Source organism: Macaca mulatta, chromosome 1 (genome assembly GCF_049350105.2).
Source record: "Macaca mulatta isolate MMU2019108-1 chromosome 1, T2T-MMU8v2.0, whole genome shotgun sequence".
Lineage (NCBI taxonomy): Eukaryota > Metazoa > Chordata > Mammalia > Primates > Cercopithecidae > Macaca > Macaca mulatta.
The window spans coordinates 220,315,001-220,340,224 of record NC_133406.1 but is presented as its reverse complement, the minus strand read 5'-3'; the positions used below and the strand labels follow the sequence as shown (position 1 = coordinate 220,340,224).

At 48.7% G+C, this 25,224-nt stretch overlaps 1 protein-coding gene across 1 annotated transcript in view; it reads left to right on the top strand.

The window, feature by feature from the left end:
* The first annotated feature begins 14,220 nt into the window (after positions 1-14,220).
* Positions 14,221-25,224, top strand: part of PINK1 (PTEN induced kinase 1) — an 18,995-nt gene continuing 7,991 nt past the window's right edge. The window contains exons 1-3 of the mRNA XM_001096957.5: positions 14,221-14,682; positions 18,329-18,616; positions 20,663-20,763. Coding sequence (XP_001096957.1) covers positions 14,296-14,682; positions 18,329-18,616; positions 20,663-20,763 — 776 coding nt within the window. The 5' untranslated portion in view covers positions 14,221-14,295. The remainder of the gene's footprint in view (positions 14,683-18,328; positions 18,617-20,662; positions 20,764-25,224) is intronic.

The following is a 25,224-nucleotide window of genomic DNA, read 5'->3' as shown; positions in this document are numbered from 1 at the left end:
CGCGGTGGCTCAAGCCTGTAATCCCAGCACTTTGGGAGGCCGAGAGGGGCAGATCACTAGGTCAGGAGATCGAGACCATCCTGGCTAACACAGTGAAACCCCTTCTCTACTAAAAAATACAAAAAACTAGCCGGGCGAGGTGACAGGCACCTGTAGTCCCAGCTACTCGGGAGGCTGAGGCAGGAGAATGGCCTGAACCCGGGAGGTGGAGCTTGCAGTGAGCTGAGATCTGGCCACTGCACACCAGCCTGGGCGACAGAGCCAGACTCTGTCTAAAAAAAAAAAAAAAAAAAATGCAATTTTAAAGGCCCAGTGTTGGCTAGACATGGATGCTCACGCCTGTAATCCCAGCACTTTGGGAGGCCAAGGCAGGTGGATGACCTGAGGTCAAGCGTTCAAGACCAGCCTGACCAACATGGCGAAACCCTGTCTCTACTAAAAATACAAAAAATTAGCTGGGAATGGTGGCGGGTGCCTGTAATCCCAGCTACTTGGGAGGGTGAGGCAGGAGAATCGCTTGAACCCAGGAGGCAGAAGTTTCAGTGAGCTGAGATTACGTCACTGCACTACAGCCTGGGCAACAAAAGTGAAGCTCCATCACAAAAAAATAAAATAAAATAAAACAAAGGCCCAGTGTTTGACCCTTGGTAAATTCTCTGTAAATCTTGACGGTTAACCCTTATCAAGGGTGACAAATTTTATTTTTTTTTAAGGATGGATTTGATTTTTGCAAACAAGCAGCAGTGTTTTACAGCACTTTTTTTTTTTTAGATAGAGTCTCCCTCTGTTGCCCAGCGGGGAGTGCAATGGCGTGATCTCGGCTCACTGCAGCCTCTGCTTCCAGGGTTCAAACGATTCTCCTGCCTCAGCCTCCCGAGTAGCTAGGATTACAAACACCTGCCACCACGCCTGTCTAATTTTTGTATTTTAGTAGAGACAAGGTTTCACCATGTTGGTCAGGCTGGTCTGGAACTCCTGACCTCAAGTGATCCGCCTGCCTCGGCCTGCCGAAGTACTGGGATTACAGGCATGACCCACTGCATCCAGCCTATATGTTCTTTTCAAAATTAGTATTATTTTCATTTTTTATTTATTTATTTTTTGAGACGGAATCTCTCTCTGTCGCCCAGGCTGGAGTGCAGTGGCACGATACCCGCTCACTGCAAACTCCGCCGCCTCCCGGGTTCACGCCATTCTCCTGCCTCAGCCTCCCTAGAAGCTGGGACTACAGGCGCCTGCCACCACACCTGGCTAATTTTTTTGTATTTTTAGTAGAGACAGGGTTTCACCGTGTTCGCCAGGATGGTCTCGGTCTCCTGACCGAGGACACATGGTTTACGTGAGCAATTAGCAGCAGCTGGCCAGAGCAGCAGAAATATACATGCTTCTGTTAATTTCCATGGGAAACTGGGACTGTGCTCTAGGGTCCTAAAAAACACAGACAGCACTGGACAATAGAACACACGCTTGACTGGGCGCAGTGGCTCATGCCTGTAATCCCAGCACTTTGGGAGGCCGAGGTGGGCATGAGCCACCATGCCCGGCCTCTTTTCACAATTATTTGTCGGTGCTTACTGCTGAGACCAGTTCCGAGGGACACAGCAGTAAGCGAGGCAAAGTCCTTGCCCTCACAGAGCTCCTAGTTTATCAGCGGGAAAATGAGATCTACGTGATTATAGTACTTCATGACAAGTGGCCCCGAAGATGAATAAAGCCCTGGCAGCAAGCCTCAGAAAGAGTAGAACTTGGCAGGGCGCAGTGGCTCATACCTGTAATTCCAGCACTTTAGGAGGCTGAAGCAGGTAGATCTCTTGAGTCCAAGAGTTCAAGACTAGCCTGGGCAACATGGTGAAACCCCATCTTTACAAAAAATGTTAAAAATTAGGCCGGCCATGGTGGCTCACGCCTGTAATCCCAGAACTTTGGGAGGCCGAGGCGGGTGAGTCACAAGGTCAGGAGTTCGAGACCATCCTGACCAACATGGTGAAACGCATCTCTACTAAAACTACAAAAATTAGCCGGGCGTGGTGGCGCTTGCCTTGTAATCCCAGCTACTCATGAGGCTGAGGCAGAAGAATCGTTTGAACCCAGGAGACTGAGGTTGCAGTGAGCCGAGATCATGCCACTGTAGTCCAGCCTGAGCGACAGGGCAAGACTCTGTCTCCAAAAAAAAATTAGAAAAATTAGCAGGGTGTGGTGGCAGGCAGGTGTAATCCCAGCTTCTCAGGAGACTGATATGGGACGATCGCTTGAGCCCGTGAGGTGAAGGTTGCAGTGACCCGAGATCGCACCACTATACTCCAGTCTGGATGACAGAGCCAGACTCTTTCTCAAACAAAAAAAAAAGAAAGAAAGAAAGAAAAAACAAAAAGTAAAACTTGCCTTCATGCAAGACCACCTGGAGGACAGGATGTTTTAGACAGAGCAGAGAAGTGTCATCCAGTAAGGGAATGGGGTTTGGAGAAGGGTAAAATATGAGACTGACCAAAGAACTAAGCCCAGCGCCCTTATACTTTGTGGAAACAGTCTATGGAAGGCGATTCTCAAAGAATTCTAGAGATTCTTCAACAATGGCCTCTTGGAAGAACAATACTCATTTGCCTGTAGAAAGGCAATAAAAGCATTTTCACTTTGCAGTTCCATTGTGCAGAGGGCAGTGCTGAGGACATGTGTTTTCAGAGCACATGTGTTTTGTTTGTTTGTTTGTTTGTTTTTTGAGACAGAGTTTTGCTCTTGTTGCCCAGGCTGGGGTGCAATGGCTGATCTTGGCTCACCGCAACCTCCGCCTCCCAGGTTCAAGAGATTCTCCTGCCTCAGCCTCTCTAGTAGCTGGGATTACAGGCATGTGCCACCACGCCCGGCTAATTTTGTACTTTTAGTAGAGATGGGGTTTCTCCATGTTGGTCAGGCTGGTCTCAAACTCCGAACCTCAGGTGATCTGCCCACCTCAGCCTCCCAAAGTGCTGGGATTACAGGCATGAGCCACCGCACCCAGCCAAGCGTGTGTTCTATTGTCCAGCGCTGTCTGTGTTTTTTAGGACCCTAAAGCACAGTCCCAGATTCCCATGGAAATTAATAGAAGCATGTATATTTCTGCTGCTCTGGCCAGCTGCTGCTAATTGCTCATGTAAACCATGTGACCCTTCAGGGTTTCCTTTCAGCAGGGAGGAGAGCATAGCTATAATTGACAGACATTCGGGGTACTTTGGATCTCTGTGTCTGAAATCAAGCCAGAGAACACTGTTCAAGAATAAATAATGGAAAAATAAATAGATAAATAAATAATGGAATGGCCTAATAAGTCTCTCATGTTTTTTTTTTTTTTTTTTTTTTTTTTTTTTTTTTTTTTTTTTTTTTTTTTTTTTTGAGACGGAGTCTCGCTCTGTCACCCAGGCTGGAGTGCAGTGGCGCAATCTCGGCTTACTGCAGGCTCCTCCTTCTGGGTTCACACCATTCTCCTGCCTCAGCCTCCCAAGTAGCTGGGACTACAGGTGCCCACCACCATGCCTGGCTAATTGTTTATATTTTTTAGTAGAGACAGGGTTTCACCATGTTAACCAGCATGATCTGGATCTCCTGACCTCATGATCCACCTGACTCGGCCTCCCAAAGTCCTGGGATTACAGGCGTGAGCCACCATGCCTGGCCTGTGTTTAATATTTTGTATATGGTGATATCAGCACAGGAACAGATGTGGAAGGAATGCCCAATCTGTAAACACAGTTTTTTATGGGTACAGGAAAAAGGCATTAAGAAGATTAAATTTTTAGGCTGGGCATGGTGGCTCATGCCTGTAATACCAATACTCCAGGAGGCTGAGGCAGACGGATCACCTGAAGTCAGGAGTCCAAGACCAGCCTGGCCAACATGGCAAAACCCCGTCTCTACTAAAAAGTACAAAAATTAGCCGGGTGTGGTGGCACACGCCTGTAATCCCAGCTACTCAGGAGGCTGAGACTGGAGAATCACTTGAACCTGGGAGGCGGAAGTTGCAGTGAACCGAGATCGCACCGCTGCACTCCAGTCTGGGTGACAGAGTGAGACTCCATCTCAAAAAAAAAAAAAAAAAAAAGGAATACTCTATGACTGAATAGAAAACTATATGGCATAATAGTGACATTAGTTATCTATTGCTGTATAGCAAATTACTCCATTTAGTGGCTGAGGACAACAAATATTTATCATCTCACAGTCTCTGTGGGGCAGGAATCTGGGCTGAGCCAGGTGCTGTGGCTCAAGGTCTCTTACAAAGTGGCAATGAACGTGTCAGGAAGGGCTGCAGTCTTATCCAAAGATTTGACTGGGGGTGGATCTACTTCAAAGCTCACTCACAGTTTCTGGCAGGATTCAGTTCACTATGGGCTGTTGCTGTTACTATTCAATTCCTTGCTATGTGGGCCTCTCCACAGGGCAATTTACAACCTGGCAACTCACTTCTCTTAGAACAAGCAAGCAAGACAGAAACCAGAGTCTTTGGAATGTCATGAAAGTGACATTCCATCACTTTTGACAAATCTAGTCCATAGAAGCAAGTCATTCACATCCAGCCGCAATCCAGAGGAGGGGATAATATATATGGCACACATGCCAGGAGGTGGGTGTTCTAAAGATGTAAAAATTCACAACGTACATGAACAAGGAAAACAAAATAAAATTAAAAAGTAGATAAGTATGGTGGAAGGGTCATAAGATGCGGGCCTGGTTAGCCCTGTTAAGGAGTCTGACTTTATTCCAAAGGGCAGCCGTCAGTTTCAGGTGGGGGTCACGTGGTCAGCTGTGTACCTTAAATATCTCAGTTTGCTAAATCAAGAAATAGTAGAGGCTGGGCACAATGGCTCATACCTGTAACCCCAGCATTTTGGGAGGCTGAGGCAGGAGGATCGCTTGAGGCCAGGAGTTTGAGATCATCCTGGGCAATGTGGCGAGACCCTGTCTCTACAAAAAATTTAAAAATTGGCTGGATGTGGTGGTGTAACCACCAATGGGTTCTTCCTGCCCACTGCACAAACAAAAATCCTGGCATTGCAGTGAAGAAAGAGTTTAATAGACATGAGGCCAGCCATGCCACTTGGGAGGCAAAGTCATTACTCAAGTCAATCTCATCAAAAGCTCCTGGGTTAGGAGTTTTTCAAAGGCAGTTTGGGGAAAGGGCTGAGGCTGACTAGGTAATGGGTGCTTGCTGCTGATTGGTTGGGTCAGAGATGAAATCACAGGGAGTTGAAGCCTCTTCTTGCACTGGGTTGCTCCTGTGTGGGGTCACAGGAGCAGTGGAGCTATTGACTGGGGGCTCCAGGTGGAGCCATGGGTGTCCGACATGCAAAAAATTTGAAAAGGTATCTCAAAAGGCCAGTCTACAATAGTGATGTTATTCACACGAAGAACTGGGGAAGTTGCATATCTTGAAACCTCCAGAAAAATGGCTGACAATTTTATGTCTATACCTTAGCAGAGTTCACGCTCCTCTTCCCTCAGCCTGGGGGGCCTTTCATTAGCCTTGCAAAGGCAGTTGAGTTTGGGGAAGGGCTATTATCATTTAAACTATAAACTAAATGTCTTTCAGAGTTAGCTCAGCCTAAGCCCAGGAATAATTAAGGCAACTTGAAAGCTAAAGGCAAGAGTGGGGAGGTTGGCTATATCAGATCTCTCCCACTGCCATAATTTTCTCACTGCTATAATTTTTGCAAAGGTGGTTTCAGTGGTTCACACCTATAGTCCTAGCTACCTGGGAGGCTGAGGCAGGACGAGCACTTGAACTCAGGAGTTGGAGGCTGTGAGCTATGATCTCGCCATTGCACTCCAGCCTGGGCAACAAAGCAAGACTTTGTCTTGGAAGAAAAGGAAGGCAGGAAGGAAGGAAGAAAGGAAGGGAGGAAGGGGGGAAGGCAGGAAGGAAGGAAGAAAGAAAGGAAGAAAAGAAGGAAGGAAGGAAGGAAGAAAGGAAGGAAGAAAGGAAGGGAGGAAGGAAGGAAGAAAGGAAGGGAGGAAGGGAGGAAGGAAGGAAGAAAGAAAGTGAGAAAGGGAGGAAGGGAGAAAGGGAGGAAGAGAGGGAGGGAGGGAAGGAGGGAGAGAGGGAGGGAGGGATGGAGGAAGCAAAAGTAGAGGTATGAAGAAAACTATCAGAAAAAAATAGCTAAAAAGGTAAAAAATCATTGTCTTTAGGCTGGGGCATTAGGTTTACAAAGAGTTGGGACAGAAGATTGTTGCTTTTCATTATAAGCCGATCTACATAAACTCTTAGATTTTTTAAACCATGTATTTATATTGCTTTTATTTAAAATCATTCTTAATTTAAAAAACAGCAACAACAGCAGAGCTCACACCTGTAATCCCAGCACTTAGGAAGGCCAAGGCAGGCAGATTGCTTGAGCCCACGAGTTCAAGATCAGCCTGAGCAACATAGTGAGACCCCAGCTCTTAAAAACAAAACAAATGAACAAACAAAAAGACAGAAAGTGGATAAAAAGGAAACCATGGAAAGGAAATTCATTTGGCAATGATGTGGTGTACATTCTAAAGCATAAATGCAGTAGTTGATTCTGTTGGGGTGAGGGTGTGAGTGCTTAATACTCCTGTTTCCTTCCAGCCTTTCTCCACCCCTCTCCTCACTCCTGCTTGGAAGGAAGAGTGACTCATGATTGGGGAGTTTCAAAGTGTCGCCCAGTCCCTTCCTCTCACCTTCCCTTTGGGCATGAGGCTGCCCACTGAGGGACTGAATTCCCAGTTGTCTCTCAAACAAGGGCTGGGGACCCAGCAGGCCCCATGCTAGGTGCTGAGGGATATGAGATTTAAACATCACAATCCCTGTCCTTACAGAACTCACATTTTAGTGGGAGAGACAAAGAAGGGACATCTAGTGCAGTCCAGAGAAGGTCAAAGAAGGCTTCCTGGAGGAGGTGACCTCAAGTATGAATGGAGATTCTTTCAGAGCAGTAAATCAACCCACAGGAGTCACCATGGTGGTTGAGACAACTGGAAGTAATTGAGTGATGCTGGACCATAAAAGGCAGGGTGGGGGACAGTAAGAAGGATGCTGGGACTAAATAGTGAGGAATGTTGTGTGCCAAGTTAAGGAGTCTGGGCTTTATCCCAAGGGCAGTGGGCAAGGGTCCAGAGCTTATGAAGGTTTTATCCACAGTAGGTGACATGGCCATATTTGTAATTTGAACAGTCACTGCAGGACAGCAAATATATTGGATGAAGGAACCACAGATTGCCTGGGTTTCTTAACAGAGCAATCTCTCCCTGATCCACCGTTACTATGTTTTCATCCGTCTTGCCCAGACAACATACGGATGCTTCCTTCCAGTGAAATCTCACTTTCTGCCTACTGTGGTCTTCTTCTCACCTCCAAAAACTACAGCCCAGGAGTTTCAAGTAGCAGGATTTTGATCTGGCTGCAGCTTTGCTCTGTCAACAGTTTTAGCAAAACCTCCTTCCACCCCTGCATGCAATTTAGAGATAGCACTTCTGAAATGGTCTGTGGATAAAGGATGTTGCTGCTCTGGGAAAATGTGTCTGCCTCCTGCCAGCAGGAGACAAAGAGCACTGAAACCGTGCCAAAAGATGCTGTCCAGAAAGGGAAGGTCAAACAGCCCTCGACATTCTCTTTGTTGAAGTCTTGCCTTCTTCCATTTTTACATTCATATCAGCTTCCCCAACCCCATGTCCTTTGGCTGGGGGGAAGGTTAAATAATGTTTCTTAAGAATATCATGTACTTTCCTAAAACTCCACAGTCCTTGCCCACCAGGAGGGAAAGGGTACAGTGAAATATAAACCAAAAATAAAATTCTAAACCCCGCAACCATCTGAATGGACTCCCCCTCTCAGCCAAGGGCATTCCAAACTTAACCTGAAAAACTAGTTCAGGCCATGCTAGGAAGGGGGATTCAGATACGCCTCATTATTCCCTCCTTCCTTTTGAAATTCGGGCCCAGCTGACCAGCATTAACATCAACACAGACCTTAAGACTGACAGGCTATAAGTCTGATGAGAAACATTTACAACCTATTATCTCTGAAGCCTGCTACCTGGAGGCTTCATCTGCGTGATAAAACCATGGTCTCCACAGCCCCTTATCTAACCAGACATTCTTTCTGCTGATGCCATGTCTTTAGACAATAACTCTTTCAACAAATTACCAATCAGAAACTCTCTGAATCCACCTGTGACCTGGAAGCCCTCAATTCCAGTTGTCCCACCTTTCTGGACCAAACCAATGTACATCTTACATGTATTGATTGATGTCTTCTGTCTCCCTAAAATGTATAAAACCAAGTTGTAGTCTGACCACGTTGGGCACCTATTCTCAGAATCTCCTGAGGGCCATGTCACAGGCCATTGGGTCACTCATATTTGGCTCAGAATAAACCTCTTCAAATATTTTACAGAGTTTGACTCTTTTCATTGACAGAAGATACAAGGATGCCTATGGAACAGAATGTAGACCAAAAAAAAAAAAATCATGTGGGTGCTCCAACAAGTCCGCCACTCCATTCTCCTCTAATTCTGTGGCTGAGCATATCAAAGCCTACCTGGTAAAGAGTTGATGTTCGGTGAATGAATGAGACTTTCATATAGAATATTAAATCTGCAATATAAACAGATATTCAGCAGAAAACCATATTCCATCATATACCCCATAAATATATACAAATACTATGTACTCATAAAAATTTTTTTAAAAACCAACCAAACATGGCCAGGTGCAGTGGCTCATGCCTGTAATCCCAGCACTTTGGGAGGGTGAGGTAGGCAGATCACCTGAGGTTGGGAGTTCAAGACCAGCCTGACCAACATGGAGAAACCCCATCTCAACTAAAAATACAAAAAATTAGCCAGGTGTGGTGGCACATGCCTGTAATCTCGGGAGATTGAGGCAGGAGAATCACTTGAACCCGGGAGGCGGAGGTTGCAGTGAGCCAAGATCATGCCATTGCACTCCAGCCTGGGCAAGAGTGAAACTCCATCTCAAAAAAAAAAAACAGAAGCAAAAAACCAACCAAGGCGCCTGTAGTCCCAGCTACTCGGGAGGCTGAGGCAGGAGAATGGCGTAAACCCGGGAGGCGGAGCTTGCAGTGAGCTGAGATCCGGCCACTGCACTCCAGCCTGGGTGACAGAGCAAGACTCCGTCTCAAAAAAAAAAAAAAAAAACCAACCAAACAAAAACGATTTATCATTGTATTAGTCCGTTTTCTTTTTTTTTTTTTTTTTTTTTTTTTTTTTTGAGACGGAGTCTCGCTGTGTCTCCCAGGCTGGAGTGCAGTGGCGCGATCTCGGCTCACTGCAAGCTCCGCCTCCTGGGTTCACGCCATTCTCCCGACTCAGCCTCCCAAGTAGCTGGGACTACAGGGGCCCGCTACCACGCCCGGCTAATTTTTTTTTTTTGTATTTTTAGTAGAGACGGGGTTTCACCGTGTTAGCCAGGATAGTCTCGATCTCCTGACCTCGTGATCCACCCGCCTCGGCCTCCCAAAGTGCTGGGATTACAGGCTTGAGCCACCGCGCCCGGCCTAGTCCGTTTTCATGCTGCTGATAAAGACATGCCTGAGACTGGTAAGAAAAAGAGGTTTAATTGGACTTACAGTTCCACATGGCTGGGGAGGCCTCAGAATCATGGCGGGTGGGAAAAGGCACTTCTTACATGGTGGTGGCAAGAGAAAATGAGGAAGATGCAAAAGCGGAAACCCCTGATAAAACCATCAGATCTCATGAGACTTATTTACTACCACAAGAATAGCATGGGGGAAACCGCCCCCATGATTCAAATGATCTCCCACTGGGTCCCTCCCACAACATGTGGGAATTATGGGAGTACAATTTAAGATGAGATTTGGGTGGGGACACAGAGCCAAAACATATCATATATCTAATTTCACCTTTTTGGGATACCATTAAAGAGATGAGAAGCCAGGTGCAGTGGCTCATTCCTGTAACCCCAGAGCTGTGGTGGGAGTATCACTTGAGGTCAGGAGTTCGAGACCAGCCTGGGCAACATAGCAAGACCCCATCTCTACAAAACTTTTTTTTTTTTTTTTGAGATAGACTTTCATTCTTTTTGCCCAGGCTGGAGTGCAATGGTGCGATCTCGGCTCACCGCAACCTCCGCCTCCTGGGTTCAAGCGATTCTCCTGCCTCAGCCTCTCAAGTAGCTGGGATTACAGGCATGTGCCACCATGCCCGGCTAATTTTTGTATTTTTAGTAGATACAGGGTTTCTCCATGTTGATCAGGCTGGTCTTGAACTCCCGACCTCAGGTGATCCAACCGCCTCGGCCTCCCAAAGTGCTGGGATTACAGGCGTGAGCCACCATGCCCAGCCATACATTTTTTAAATTAGCTGGACATAGTGGTGTGAGCTGTAGTCCCAGCTATTCGGGAAGCTGAGGCAGGAAGGTTGCTTGAGCCCATGAATTCAAGACTGCAATGATTCATGATCGTACCACTGCACTCTAGCCTAGGTGACAGAGCAAGACCCTGTCTCATAAATAAATAAATAAATAAACAAATAAATAAATAAATAAATGGGAGATGTTATGGGAGAATCTCAAGATGATTCCTTGAGGCCTGATATCCATGGCACCACCATAAAAAGAATTTTTCCGTCTTAGAAGGATAGACAGGGATGAATGGAGTCAGGACCATTGTCCCTGGGAAACACTTGCCTGTGCCCCTGCCACAGTAAGTCTATATCTCTGACCCGAGAGGTGAGAATGTGGAACCCCTGCAATCCCTGCTGGAAGTCTCTCTCTTCCAAAATCCACTTACTTGTCCATTCCATACAGATGTCTGCCAAAGAATCAAGCTTCATGCTGTGCTTGATTCAGACCTGTCAGAAGCAACTTAGATTTTTCTGCAGATGCAGAAGTGAGTAAGTCCAGCCTACAATGGAAGGTTAATTAACATTAGTCTGGAGATTTCATTTCCACCTGATGGATTACGTATCGCAGGTCCAGTGAGCTCATTTGCAGCTCAGGGAAACAAATGCAAAGGCTTAAGACAAATGCAGACTTTAACTCAAGACAACCAATACAATGTCTTATAAGCTGTGTGGTCATCATAAGCCTTATACTAAAAGGTTATGTTCCTGGGAGATTAAAGAAAATCCTTGTAGTTGAAACATTAAATATCTCAGAGAACCTCTTGTTTCTTCTCTATAAACATTAAAGAGAGGAGCGATAATGGTAACGTTGACCAAAAAAAAAAAAAAAAGCCAAATTGTGTAAAATATTTAAAGAGGTTTATTCTGAGCCAGTATGAGCAATCATGGCTCAGAGTACAGTCTCAAGAGGTCCTGAGAAAGGATGCCCAAGGTGGCCGGGTTACAGCTTGGTTTTATACATTTTAGAGAGACAGAAGTGACAGGCAAAAATATAAATCAATACATGGAAGGTATACATTGGTTCAGCCTGGAAAGGTGGAACATCTCAAAGCAGTGAATGCTCATAGGTTCTAGGTAGAGTCAAAGATTTTCTGACTGGCAGTTGGTTGAAAGAGTTAAACTTTATCTGAAGAATTGAACTCAGTAGAAAGAAATGTTTGAGTTAAGATAAGGTGGGTTGCAGAAGCCAAGGTTTTTGTGCTGACTCAGCACAAGAGGGCGGCTTCAACTCCCTATGATTTCATCTCTGACCCAACCAATCAGCGCTCTCCACTTTCTGACCCCCTACTCACCAAATTATCCATAAAAACCACCATCCTTGAGTTTTCAGGGAAACTGATTTGAGTAATAATAAAACTCTGGTTTCCCATACAGCTGGCTCTGCAAGAATTAAACCCATTCTCTATTGCAATTCCCCTGTCTTGATAAATCAGCTCTGTCCAGGCAATGAACAAGGAGAACCCAATGGACAGTTACAATACCAGCATCAGGTTGGAATTTGGTATCTTATTGCTAGAGAGTCTGTTTTGTCAGTGTTATGTGCACTATTGAATATTAATGCTGGTCAGTTGTGGCTAAACTCCAAAAGGGAGGAGGTATAAGGAGGCGTGTCCAACCTCCCTTCCTGTCATGGCCTGAAATTTAGTTTTAGGTTTTCTCTGGCCCAGAGGGGGTCCATTAGTCAGTTGGGGAGCTTAGGACCTTATTTTTGGTTTACAGTAATGAGACACAGCAGATGAGATTTATTTTATTTTATTTTTAAGACAGAGTCTCACTCTGTCACCCAGACGGGAGCGGAGAGTGGAGTGGTGCAATCACAGCCCACTGCATCCTCAACCTCCTGGACTCAAGCAATCCTCCTGCCTCAGACTCTCAAGTAGCTGGGACCTCAGGCACATGCCACCATGCCTCGTGGGGTCTTTTAAATTATTACTATCTGTAATGACGGGGTCTCCCTATGTTGCCCAGGCTGGTCTTGAACTCCTGGCCTCAACAATCCTCTCGCCTCAGCCTCCCCAAGTGCTGGAGTGAATCACTGCAAACCTGGCTTCAGACGAGTGGATTTAAACTTTAAATTCCACTCATCTGTGCCCCAACTAAGTTTCCATGAGTGAGCCTGTGGTTACTGGAGTGTAAGATTTCTCCAACTTTCTTTCCCTTATCATTCTTCAAATGACAACTTCAGTGGAGCATTTAAAATTATAATTAAAAATTCCCTGAGGTTGATCCAAAAAATTAAAGACAATATTTGATATTCACGCGCCTCTATACAAATGGGAAATTCATCTATGCCTGTCTCCCAAATAAATGTGATTGAATATCACAAGAATCATAAAATTCCTCCCTTAAGGAAGATTATGAGAGAGACCAGAACATACACACACACACACACACACACACACACACACACACTCTCTGTGCAAGCTAAAGCAACCCCATCTTGGATGCTAATCCACCCAGTTGATGTGTTTTATTGGTTTTTGGGTTTTCTTTTGAGACAGAGTCTCACTCTGTCGCCCAGGATAGAGTGCAGTGGTGTGATCTTTGCTCACTACAACTTTCACCTCCTGGGTTCAGGCGAATCTCCTGCATTAGCCACCTCAGTAGCTGGGATTAAAGGCATGTGCCACCTCGCCCAGCTAGTTTTTGTATTTTTAGTAGAGATGGTGTTTTGCCACGTTGGCCAGGCTGGTCACGAACTCCTGGTCTCAAGAGATCCACCTGCCTCAGTCTCCCAGAATGCTGGGATTACAGGCCATGAGCCACCACACCCCTCCAACCAAGTTGACTTCTGAGTAACTAGCATTCAGGAAGGCCTCTAAGATTTCCAGTTTATCTATTGTTCCTTGTGTAAAAGCATGTACTTACCATAAATCCTGCCCTTAGGCAGATTCACACAGCATTCTTGCCTTTCCCTGGGGGACTGACTTCAAATGTCCTTCACATTCCTTTCCTATAGCATATAGGCCCTGGGTCTTGGGGGTAATGGCATGCGGATCCACCATCTTGTCTCCCTGCCACTGAAGCCAGAGACTATGGCTTCTGTTCATAAATTCCTTTCTCCTTAAATATGAAGTCAAAAGTCATGTAGATAGGAGCTGTTGCTGAAGGGGGGATTCTTTGAAGAGTTCTGTCCTCTGGGCTTACTTGGCTATGGGGTGGACCCTTGGCCAGGGGACAGGTGAACAACTCTTTCAGCAAACTGTTTCAGTAATGTGCGTGTGTGTGTGTGTGTGTGTGTGTGTGTGTGTGTTCTGTGGTGAGCAGGCGTATGCCATTAAACAAACGGTGTGGCTTTGGGCAAGCTGCTATCTTGGGACCTCAGCACACTCATTCATAAATTGTGTCCTTTGGGTGAGACTTCTCTTGGGGTCTTCAAAACCCCCGAGACTGAGGACACATACTGCAGCCTAACGGCATCGAGGAGGGCAAGCATTCAAGTTAGGACAACGCGAACTCTAGCGTCAGCACTGCTAGGTACCTGCCCAAGACCTCGAATGCTGCCCTTACTATGCTTCAGTTTTCTCATCTATAAAAACGGCATTTTTATCTTTTTGGTGGAGCTGTTAAATAAATTAAAAGACGTAAAGGGTCTGGCACGGTAGTTGGCAATAAATATCAGTTTCCCTTCTCGACTTCTCGATTTTGGCCAGGACCAGTGCTGTTCACATTCAGGACCTGCCTGAACCGGCAAGCCCTCCAAGTGGGTCCAAAGTGCAAAGGGAAAGTCACTGCTAGAGGCGCCAGTGCGAGCACAGCGCCCCCGCGCGCCGAGTCGGGGAACTGCCGCGGGGTCCGGCCCCGCCCACCAGCGCCTGCGCCTGCGCAGAGGCGCCGCCCCGAAGTTTGTTGTGACCGGCGGGGGACGCTGGTGGTGGTGGTAGCGGCGGCGGGGACACCGGGCCGCGGCGCCACCATGGCGGTGCGACAGGCGCTAGGCCGCGGCCTGCAGCTGGGTCGAGAGCTGCTGCTGCGCTTCACCGGCAAGCCGGGCCGGGCCTACGGCTTGGGGCGGCCGGGCCCGGCGGCGGGCTGTGTGCGCGGGGAGCGTCCGGGCTGGGCCGCAGGACCGGGAGCGGAGCCTCGCAGGATCGGTCTCGGGCTCCCCAACCGCCTCCGCTTCTTTCGCCAGTCGGTGGCCGGGCTGGCGGCGCGGTTGCAGCGGCAGTTCCTGGTGCGGGCCTGGGGCTGCGCGGGCCCTTGCGGCCGGGCAGTCTTTCTGGCCTTCGGGCTAGGGCTGGGCCTCATCGAGGAGAAGCAGGCGGAGAGCCGACGGGCGGTCTCGGCCTGTCAGGAGATCCAGGTGAGCCGGCCGGGTCCTAAGCCGGGCGGAGGACGGAGCTAAGCGCGGGGTCGGGTCCTGAGCCGGGTGGGGGCGGGGCATGCGGCCAGGGGCAGGGCTAGGTGTGGAGGCGGGGCCCTGGGCCGGTCGAGGGCCGAGGCTTCGGCCGGAGTAGGGCGGGGAGAGGGGCGTTAAAGCTCATCTGTTTCACCATTACTGATCGGCTGCTATAAATAAAGCCAGCACCTCCCGTTTGTTTTCTCTTCCTCAAATGAAGACGTGCTGCCGATTGCAGCTCCAGTCGCAGCACAGCAAAACGCTTTGTGTTAATTTTCTAAAATGCACTGACAAGTAAATCATAACATTCCTATCCCTTTGAGGTAGTTGTCGTCCCTAATTTATGGAGAAGGAAAGTCCTCAGGTGAAGGGACTTGCTCAAAGTCACACAGCTAATAAAAGGCAGTGCCCTTAACCACTGAGCTAGGCTGCCTCCACGGTTTAACCAAAGGATTAGTAGTGACAGAGCTGAAACCGCAGTAAAAACTATGAACGGCAAGAAAAACAGACCTGACATTTTAGTTACCTGTGTAGTTATCCCTGCTGACTGGATACACAAGGGTTCTTGGGCTTTTTAAATGCTTAAAATAGCACAAGACTTCTATTTTTGCCCAACCAAAGTCTTTGTTAGTGAGGATTCTCCAAACGGAACCAATAGGAGGTGTCTATTTAGAGGCAGATTTATTTTGAGGACCTGGCTCCCTATGGAGATTGGCAAAGTCTAAAAGCCGCAGAGTAGGCGGGCAGGCTGGAGAGCCAGGGAGGAGCCAGAGGTGCAGTTCAGGTCTGAAGCCTGGCCGCTGGCAGAATTCCACCTTCTTCCAGGGAGGTCACTCTTCTTCCTGGGGTGTGGAGCCACTCACTAAATTAGCACAACCCCTGCATTTTTTAGGTTAGGGCTGAGGTGGTGGAAGAGGGAGTGACTTGCCCAAGGACACAGCTGTTAGGGTCAAGCAGTGGCTCCTGGGTTTCCTGGTTTCCAGCCCGGTTTTTATTGCTCATCACCACTGTCTCATGTTTGAGCTCTGGCCAGTTTGGGGTGACAGGTGACATCTGGCCTAGTCCCCAGCCCCTGACCTTGTCTTTTGCCACAGCTTAACTGGCAGAAGCTAAGGATGGGAAATTTGACTAATCCTGCTTAAAACTAAAGAGGTTTTTTTAACTGAGGAGATTGATCCTCCTAAACTTACCATTCACACACCCTCTTCGCACACCTCACCCTCCTATGCTTGAAAATATTATTAGTTATCAATTTCACATAAAAAAAAATTTTGGGGGGCCAGGCACGGTGGCTCATGCCTGTAATCCCAGCACTTTGGGAGGCGGAGGTGGGCGGATCACGAGGTCAGGAGTTCCAGACCAGCCTGGCCAACATGGTGGAACCCTGTCTCTACTAAAAATACAAAAATTACCCAGGCGCAGTGGTGGGCGCCTGTAATCCCAGCTACTCGGGAGGCTGAGGCAGGAGAATTCCTTGAACCTGGGAGGCGGAGGGTGCAGTGAGCTGAGATTGCACCACTGCACTCCAGCCTGGGTGACAGAGCAAGACTCCGTCTCCGGGGGGAAAGTTTGTTTTCACTGGCTACTTTTGCTGGAGTTAATTTCACATTTAAAAAATTCTGAAGCCAGGCATGGTGACTCATGCCTGTAATCCTAGCGCTTTGGGAGGCCAAGGTGAGAGAATCTCTTGAGCTCAGGAGTTGAAGCCCAGCTGGGACAACATAGACCTTGTTCCCACAAAATATTAAAAAATTAGCCAGGCATGGTGGCATGTGCCGATAGTCCCAGCTACTTGGGAGGCTGAGGTGGGAGGATTGTTTGAGCCCAGGAGTTTGAGGCTGCAGTGAGCTATAGCTGCACCACTGCACCCCAGCCTGGGCAACTAGCAGGAGTGTGCTAGTAGCAAGCTCTAAAAACTTATATTATAAAAGTATGTGTATATATAACATATAATATGTGTATATATGTTATGTATACTATATGTTACATATAATAGTATATAGTATATGTTATATATAATGTGTATATATATTTTATATATATACACACACACAAACACACGTTGATTCTGCTCCATGGAGTTTATAAGGGAAGATGGATTTTCTTTTTCTTTTTTTTTTTTTTTTTTTTGATACGGAGTCTCACACTGTCACCCAGGCTGGAGTGCAATGGCACTATCTCGGCTCACTGCACCCTCCGCCTCCCGGGTTCACTCAATTCTCCTGCCTCAGCCTCCCGAATAGCTGGGATTACAGGTGCACACCATCACACCCGGCTAATTTTTTGTATTTTTAGTAGAGACAGGGTTTCACTATGTTGGCCAGACTGGTCTTGAACTCCTGACTTCATGATCTGCCTGCCTCGGCCTCCCAAAGTGCTGGGATTACAGGCGTGAGCCACTGCGCCCGGCCTGGACTTTCATTTTTTTAAAAAGTTCGAAGTTATAGTGCAAGGTTAAGTTGCTTACAGATACCAGGTGCTTTAGGAACCCTCTAGAAGGAAAGTTGCTATGAGCTGGGTCATCAGGGCTGGTCACAGAGGAAGGAAGAGCTTGAGTTGGGCTTGATGGCTGAGCAGGGATGAGCCAGACAGAGCGATACTATAGAAACGGGCTGGAAGGATGCTGTGAGCAGCTTTCAGAGAGAGGCACCCAAAGGATGAGTGCAGGCAGTGTGCAGACCAGCCTGGCAGCAGCCAGAACACAGATAAGATCCTGGACAGTCTGGTAAACAGCCGAGTGACACATGAAAGCAATGTATTTTGATGTGGCTCAGAGCACGGAAGGCACAGCACTGAGAGTGGGGTAGTCTAGAGATGGTGCCTGGTAGGCTACGACCAAGGGGCGTATGCAGAGCTGTGCCTGGCACTCAGGGGTGACTAACCTTGGAAAGGAAGAGCTCAGCAGATCAGACCATTTGAGAGGGAAAGTGGAGCCTGGGGGACTGGAAGAGTGACGTCACCGCTGCCTGAAGCAGGGGAAGACCCAGATTTTTGTCACATGGCCTCTTTCCCAGTGCAGCACTGCCCCCAGCACCTGCACCTCCATCCATTTCTGTCTGAACTCTTGTACTCTTACTACCTTTCTGGACAGAGTAGCCCCATCGGAGCCTTAAGAGGCAGAGACAGAAAGACGGGACTGAATCCCTCTGCTCTGGGGATGCGCCTGATCTCACCCACTTGCCTGCCAGACCCTCTGAGATCACTGTGGATCACACACTCCTGCTAGTTGCCCAGGAGCCGTCTGCCAAGGTCTTTGGAGAGCGAGCTGTCTCCATAATCAGACACCTCCAGAGCTCTGCTGCGGAGTGAAGGCAGCAGGGAGAGGCGCACTGGCTATAGGACACAGGGTTTCTGACCTCTCAGATCATTGCGTATTGTGATCACAGTGAAGCAACAGAGTTTGAGAAAAATCATTCTGAATAATGAGAAAGAAGATGGCCTGGACCCAGGCTGAGCAGTAGAACCTGGTTGGGTTGTGTTTTTCTGGTTTATTGATCTGGTCGTGCGGTTTGCGGACCATGCCTCGCTGCACCTCTCTCTGCCTCCCGTTTCCCTTTTCTTGGACCGTCCTAGGCTCTCTGGCTCATGGTGCATTCTTTTTTCCTCACAGGCAATTTTTACCCAGAAAAGCAAGCCAGGGCCTGACCCGTTGGACACAAGACGCTGGCAGGGCTTTCGGCTGGAGGAGTATCTGATAGGGCAGTCCATTGGCAAGGGCTGCAGTGCCGCTGTGTATGAAGCCACCATGCCTGCATTGCCCCAGAACCTGGAGGTGACAAAGAGCACCGGGTCGCTTCCAGGGAGAGGCCCAGGTACCAGTGCACCAGGAGAAGAGCAGGAGCAAGCTCTGGGGGCCCCTGCCTTCCCCTTGGCCATCAAGATGATGTGGAACATCTCGGTAAGCACCAGGCCTTTCATCTTTAAAGGAGATGTTCTCAAAATGCCCATCTTAGTGAGCCTGGTGAGGATTTTTTTCCAGGAAGTAGGTAGGAAAAGACAGATTATTCACAGGAAAGGTGCCTATTATATAGTCAGGCTGCCTGCCTGTTACACAGAAGTAGACCAGAATGTTTCAAATTGTATTCTGCCCACAGATCACCCAGGGATTAGGTTCAAAGGTAGATTCTGGCCAGGTATGGTGGACCACGCCTGTAATCCCAGCACTTTGGGAGGCCAATCAGTTGAGCTCAGGAGTTCGAGACCAGCCTGGGCAACATGATGAAACCCCATCTCTATGAAAAATACAAAAATTAGCCAGGTGTGACAGCTTGCACCTGTAGTCTTAGCTACTTGGGTGGCTGGTAGCTGAAGTGGGAGGATCACTTGAGTCCAAGAGGCAGAGGCTGCAGTGATCCAAGATTGTGGTACTGCACTCTAGCCTGGGTAACAGAGTGAGACCCTGTCTCAAAAAAAAAAACAAAAACCCAAAGGTAGATTCTGATTCAGCAGGTCAGAGGTGGGGCCTGAGATTCTGCCTTCCCAGTAAGCTCCCACGTGATACCAATGTCACTGCTCTGTCAACCACACTTCGAGTAACAAGGGCCTAAACCACTGGTTTCTACCCTGATTGGTCAGTTCACCATCCCCTCCTTCCTGTAACCTGCCTCACTGGAGAGGGGGAACTGGATCTCTTTCCTCTAAGCTCACTCTGCAAGCCCACCTCCAGCTCAGAGGCTTGCCTGTCAACTCCCTGCTCTCAACTCTTGGAAGGACTCAAGGCTTTGGGAAATTAAAGAGTATTTTTCCCCCACGAAAACAATTTCTGTCCACTTAATTTATTTACCTTGCCATTGCTAGGTGGGCTTTAAAAATGTATCAAGACCCGATGCTCTGTCTCCTGCCCATCCTTGGGCCCATCCATTCAAGGCCGAGGTGGGAAGTGGCCACAGCTGTTCATGGTGGGCCCTAGAGGATGCAGTTTCTTGTTCTGATTTGGGGAATGAAGGTTATTAGACTGTTGCACTCCAAGCTGGGTTAATAGCTAACAAGCAGCCAAATCCTTTGCCTGTGAAACATCCAGTCTTAGCATCAAAACATGCACTGGTTGGGGCATGACAGCTGTTACATTCACAGAAGCTACAAGATTGTTCATTCTTACAGGATCTTCTTTTTTTTTTTTTTTTTGAGACGGAGTCTCGGTCTGTCGCCCAGGCTGGAGTGCAGTGGCCGGATCTCAGCTCACTGCAAGCTCCGCCTCCCGGGTTCACGCCATTCTCCTGCCTCAGCCTCCCGAGTAGCTGGGACTACAGGCGCCCGCCGCCTCGCCCAGCTAGTTTTTTGTATTTTTTAGTAGAGACGGGGTTTCACTGGGTTAGCCAGGATGGTCTCGATCTCCTGACCTCGTGATCCGCCAGTCTCGGCCTCCCAAAGTGCTGGGATTACAGGCTTGAGCCACCGCGCCCGGCCTACAGGATCTTCTTGATACAGGTTTCATATGTCCTGAGAGCCCTTCCTAATACAATGAGGACAATAAGGTGCTTTCCCCACTCTTTGGGTTTTGTCTGTTCGTTGTGGAAGATGGAGGAAGGCTGTTCCATGATTCAGTACAGCTTCACCCAGGGTGGAGCATGTCGGGCTCTGGCCTGGCTGGTGAAGGGAGCCTGCAGAATGAGTTACTGATCCAGTGGTCAATTTCAAACTGGTGGGGACCAGAGGCACCGATGGCAGGAAGCAGCACCCCATACCCTGATCACCTTGGCATCTCCTCCAGCCCTGGCACCTAGGCTGCAAGAGTTTGAGGAGCGTGAAGCATCCTCTGAGTTGGCGTGGATGGTACCTCTGTCTGTCTCCCAGGAGTAGCTTGTCTCAGCCTACCACTTAAGAGAGGTCATCTTATCTCGAAGGTCAGAGCAGCTGTCCTGCTGCAGGTTACAGGCAGGGCTTACAAGGAACTTACTGTTCTGCTCCGGCCTGTGTAACCCTGGGTTCCTTGTGGGTGTTCCAGGCAGGTTCCTCCAGCGAAGCTATCTTGAACACAATGAGCCAGGAGCTGGTCCCAGCGAGCCGAGTGGCCTTGGCCGGGGAGTATGGAGCAGTCACTTACAGGTCAGTGCCCTCTGCCTGGCGGACTGACTGGGTCTTCTTTGAGAGCATCTTCATCCATCACTTGTGTCGTCAGCACCTGGTATAGTGTCTGACATGACAGTAGATAATAAAGGCTTAATGTTGGTGATGGATTTTCAGTTAGTGGATAATTTCACTTGGGAAAAATTGCAGGTGATCTGACCCCAAGTGATGATGCCCATGCGTAATTCACATTGGAGCAGGGGAGAGAAGGCCACCCAAACAGGCCCAATTCACAGTGTTGCATGATTGATCGCGGTTCTTTGATTCCTCCTAAGAAATGCACGGGTAGAGCGCCACCTATTGGAATAAACTGAACTCTGTCCCCACCGGAGGGAACACTCGTTTCACTAATAGTTATGTGCACTGATGGTGTTAAGAGATTTTAAAAAAACCAAAAAGTGGTCTGTTGGCCCAGAGCTCTCAGTGTGGCAGCAGAGGGCCCAGGGTGTAAGTGCTAGAATTGAGTATGCTCGGGCTGAGGGAGCCCAGCGGAGGCGTGTGCTGCAGAGGAGGGGCTGCTCAGAAAGACTTCTCAGAGGGAAAGTTTGTGCCACCTTGTGAAGGATGAATTGGCATTACTTGGGCAGAGGAGTAGGGAAGAGGCATTCCCAGCAGAGGGAAGAGCAAGTGAACAGCAGCTACACTTCCAGCTCAGAAAAGCCCACGTGCACAGGTGGTGAGGACTGACACGCAGGCTATGACAGAGGAGGTACTGTGCCCACCTTAATGTTTACAGCCTGGCGCACGCCTGTAATCCCAGCACTTTGGGAGGCCAAGGCAGGCAGATCACTTGAGCCCAGGAGTTCAAGAGCAGCCTGGGCAACATGGTGAAACCCTGCCTCTACAAAAAATATAAAAAATTTTAGCCAGGCATGGTGGCACATGCCTGTGGTCCCAGCTACTCAGGAGGCTGAGGCGGGAGGATCGTTTAAGCCCAGGGAGGTTGAGGCTCCAGTGAACCCAGATCATGCCACTGCACTCCAGCCCGGGCGAGCAAGTGAGACCCTGTCTCGAAAATATATGTATATGTATTTGTAGCCCACCAAGAAGAGGTGGGTCGCTGCATGTTTGCTGATTTACTGGAGCGCTGGTTTACAGATCTTCGTTCTGTCGGAGGCAGGAAGGCAGAAGTGTGAAATTAAGGGAATGGACGTGGAAAACCCCTTCCATGGTTTGGAGGGGTCCAGTGTGACTGGAGTCCCTGCAGGCTGGTGGAGTCAGCTGCTCAGGTGGCTTCTTCTCCTCCTGAGGCCTTTGTGGAGAAAGTGGACACCTGAAGGTCAGCTGCTTTGGGGCTAACGTGATCCTCAGTGCCTCCTCTTGTGGCGTGAGGGGGAGCCGGCCGACGTGGCGCTGTCCTGGAACACCGTGATGTCTGCTGCCGAGACCTCCCATCTGACATAGTCCCTGTCCCTCTCCAGGGACTTTGTTCCTTTAGCAGTTCTCACTGTCCAGCCTCACATCACACGTCTTTTTCTGTTGGTTGTTTTTGCTCCAGCTGTACTGTACACGCTCTTTGTTTGCTGCTTACCCCCAGGGCTCAGTAAATACCTGTTGAATGACCGGATGGCTGTGGCAGCAGGTACATTACCTCAACTGCTGGTGCACCTTGGGAAAAGCTTCTCCAAGAGCACCCTGGGTTCATTTCCTCCTAGCCTCTGCTGTCCTGGGGCCGGGAGATTCAAGGCGCTTTGCAACCTGCTCCTCTCAGTGCGTCTCCCACCTTATCTCTCACCCTTCTCATCAGCACCCTACACTCCACCACGCTGGCTTCATAGCTCCTTCCCCGAACGTGCCAGGCTCCTCTGTGACCATCTCCTGAGCGTACAGCTGGCTACACCTGTGCTGCCCTCCTCCCACATTTCAGGTCTCAGTTCAGACGCCCCCGACCCTGCCATGTATCTCCCCAGTACAGCCATAGCCCTCTGCCCCTGAGCTCCCATGAAACCTGCTGGGGCCCTGACAGCCTGGGGCTGTGATCATGATGCCCAGGGGCTTGAGGGTGGAAACAATGCTCTGGCTCCTTTGATTGCATAGAACAGGGGCCACTCAGATTGACTCAAGAGCAGGAGCAGTGCGTGGGCACACGTGGACTGCAGCCACACAGCCTGGGGACCACGCAGCGCTGGGAGAGGCTGGCGCCCTGCTCTCTCCCTAGCTCAGTCTAGGCTCTGCCCCATTCACTTCCCTCCACCATTGTTATGCAGCAAAGGGGGCTCTAGCCTGATGTGCTAGAAGCAATGACACTGGATTTTTGAGAAAAGCTAAGCTTTCTATTGTGAGTCTACTCACATGGAGACAGGAGTCGAATTCAACCCTGTCTCCCTGTGCTAGCTTTAAGGCAGTAATTTTATTAGAGGAGGTTTAAGGGGTGGATTCTAAGATTAGCAGGTGATTGGTGGAAGAAAAGGAGAAGTCTGGACAGTCCTTGGACATGCGCAGTTATCTCTTCATGCCAACTCACAGGTCCCCTGTGCAGATTTGGGAGGAGTGAGTATGAAACGTGCAGTGGCAATTCAGGCTGTGACATCAGCCAACTTGTTCTGTGCAAGGTGTAGTTGGCCTTATTGGTTCCAACCGATTTCAGCCAATTCTTTTATCTGATAAGCAGAGGGAGTTTCAGCCTTTCAGAAAGTGGTTTCTACAAACTCAAATTTTCTTTTCTTTTTTTTTCCAGAGACAGGGTCTCATTCTGTTGCCCAGGCTGGAGTGCAGTGGCGTGATCTTGGCTCACTGCAGCCTCAACCTCCCTGGGTTCAAGTGATCCTCCCACCTCAGCCTCCCGAGTAGCTGGGTCTACAGGCACATGCCACCATGCTTAGCTAATTTTTGTAGTTTTTGTAGAGATAGGGTTCCTCCATGTTGCCCAGGCTGGCCTCGAACTCCTGGGCTCAAGCAGTCACCTGCCTCAGCCTTCCAAAGTGCTGGGATTACAGGAGTGAGCCGCAGGAATCTCCACCAGTTACTGATTTCTTGAACTTGTGGGGACATGGTTCCACAGTCTGCATGCTGTTTCTTCCTCGCATCTCCTGTTCCTGCTTCCCTTTGGCCTGCTCACCTCTGGCTCCTCATGGCCCCAGTGAAGTCTCGTGGCTTCCTCTCCACTGCTGACTGGCAGGTTCCTTCACTCACACTCCCAAAGAGAGGATCTACTTCCCTCCCTTCCCATTGTCCAACCATCTGGGTCTCGAGTGTCACTGTAGGTTCATTGCCCTTGGGGCAAGTGACCCCTTGGGTCAGCCAGCTTTGGCTGAAGGGCAGGGCTGGCACACAGCTGGCAGAGCCACCCCATCCAAAATCTAGCCACTGTGCCTCAGCAGGGCTGTGGTTTGGGGGTGGGGGGGGCACTCCCCACAGGAGAAGGAACAGCCAGGGCAGGCAGATGACACCACCACTACTATTCTGGATCTATTCACTCATTCAGCAAAGGTTTATTACACCCATATTCCATGCCAGCTATTGTAGTAGACTGGGAATAACAGAGAAAATTCAGGCACAGTCCTTGCTCTTAGGGAGCTCACATGATTACTTATTGATGAACGTCTGTCTCCCCTGATAGACTGCAAATCCGTGAGGACAGGGGCTCTGTCTTGTTCTGTGCCGTAGTTCCACAGCATTCCAGCATGATGTCTGGTACTTAGCATGCAGACAATGCGTATTGGTTGAATGAATAATAGTAGGGCTAATATCAGCTGAGACTTCCTCTGTGCTAGACACAATTCTAAGTGCCTTCCACCCATTGACAACCTTATGCAGAGTGTTAACACCACATTCCCCTTGCACCCTGGAGATTGAGCCCAGAGAAGAACAGAGGGGACACATTCCCAGACAGACCCCCAGTGGATGCCTGAAGCCACAGATAGTAACAGACCCTATATATACTGTGTTTTTTCTTTTTGTTTTTGTTTTTTTTTGTTTTTTTTGTTTGTTTTTGAGATGGAGTCTCGCTCTGTCGCCCAGGCTGGAGTGCAGTGGCGCCATCTCGGCTCACTGCAAGCTCCACCTCCCGGGTTCATGCCATTCTCCTGCCTCAGCCTCCTGAGTAGCTGGGACTACAGGCGCCCACCACCACGCCTGGCTAGTTTTTTTTTTTTTTTTGTATTTTTAGTAGAGACGGGGTTTCACCGTGTTAGCCAGGATGGTCTCGATCTCCTGACCTCGTGATCCGCCCACCTCAGCCTCCCAAAGTGCTGGGATTACAGGCGTGAGCCACCGCGCCCGGCCCCTGTGTTTTTTCTTATACATACATACCTATGGTAAAGTTTAATTTATAAATTAGGCACAGTAAAAAATTAAAGATAATAACTAATAAAATAGAATAATTATGACAATATACTGTAAAAAAGTTATGTGCATGTGGCCTCTCTCTCTTCTCTCTAAATATCTTCTTGTACTCACCTATTCTCAGACTGTGGATAACTGAAGTTGTAGAAAGCAAAA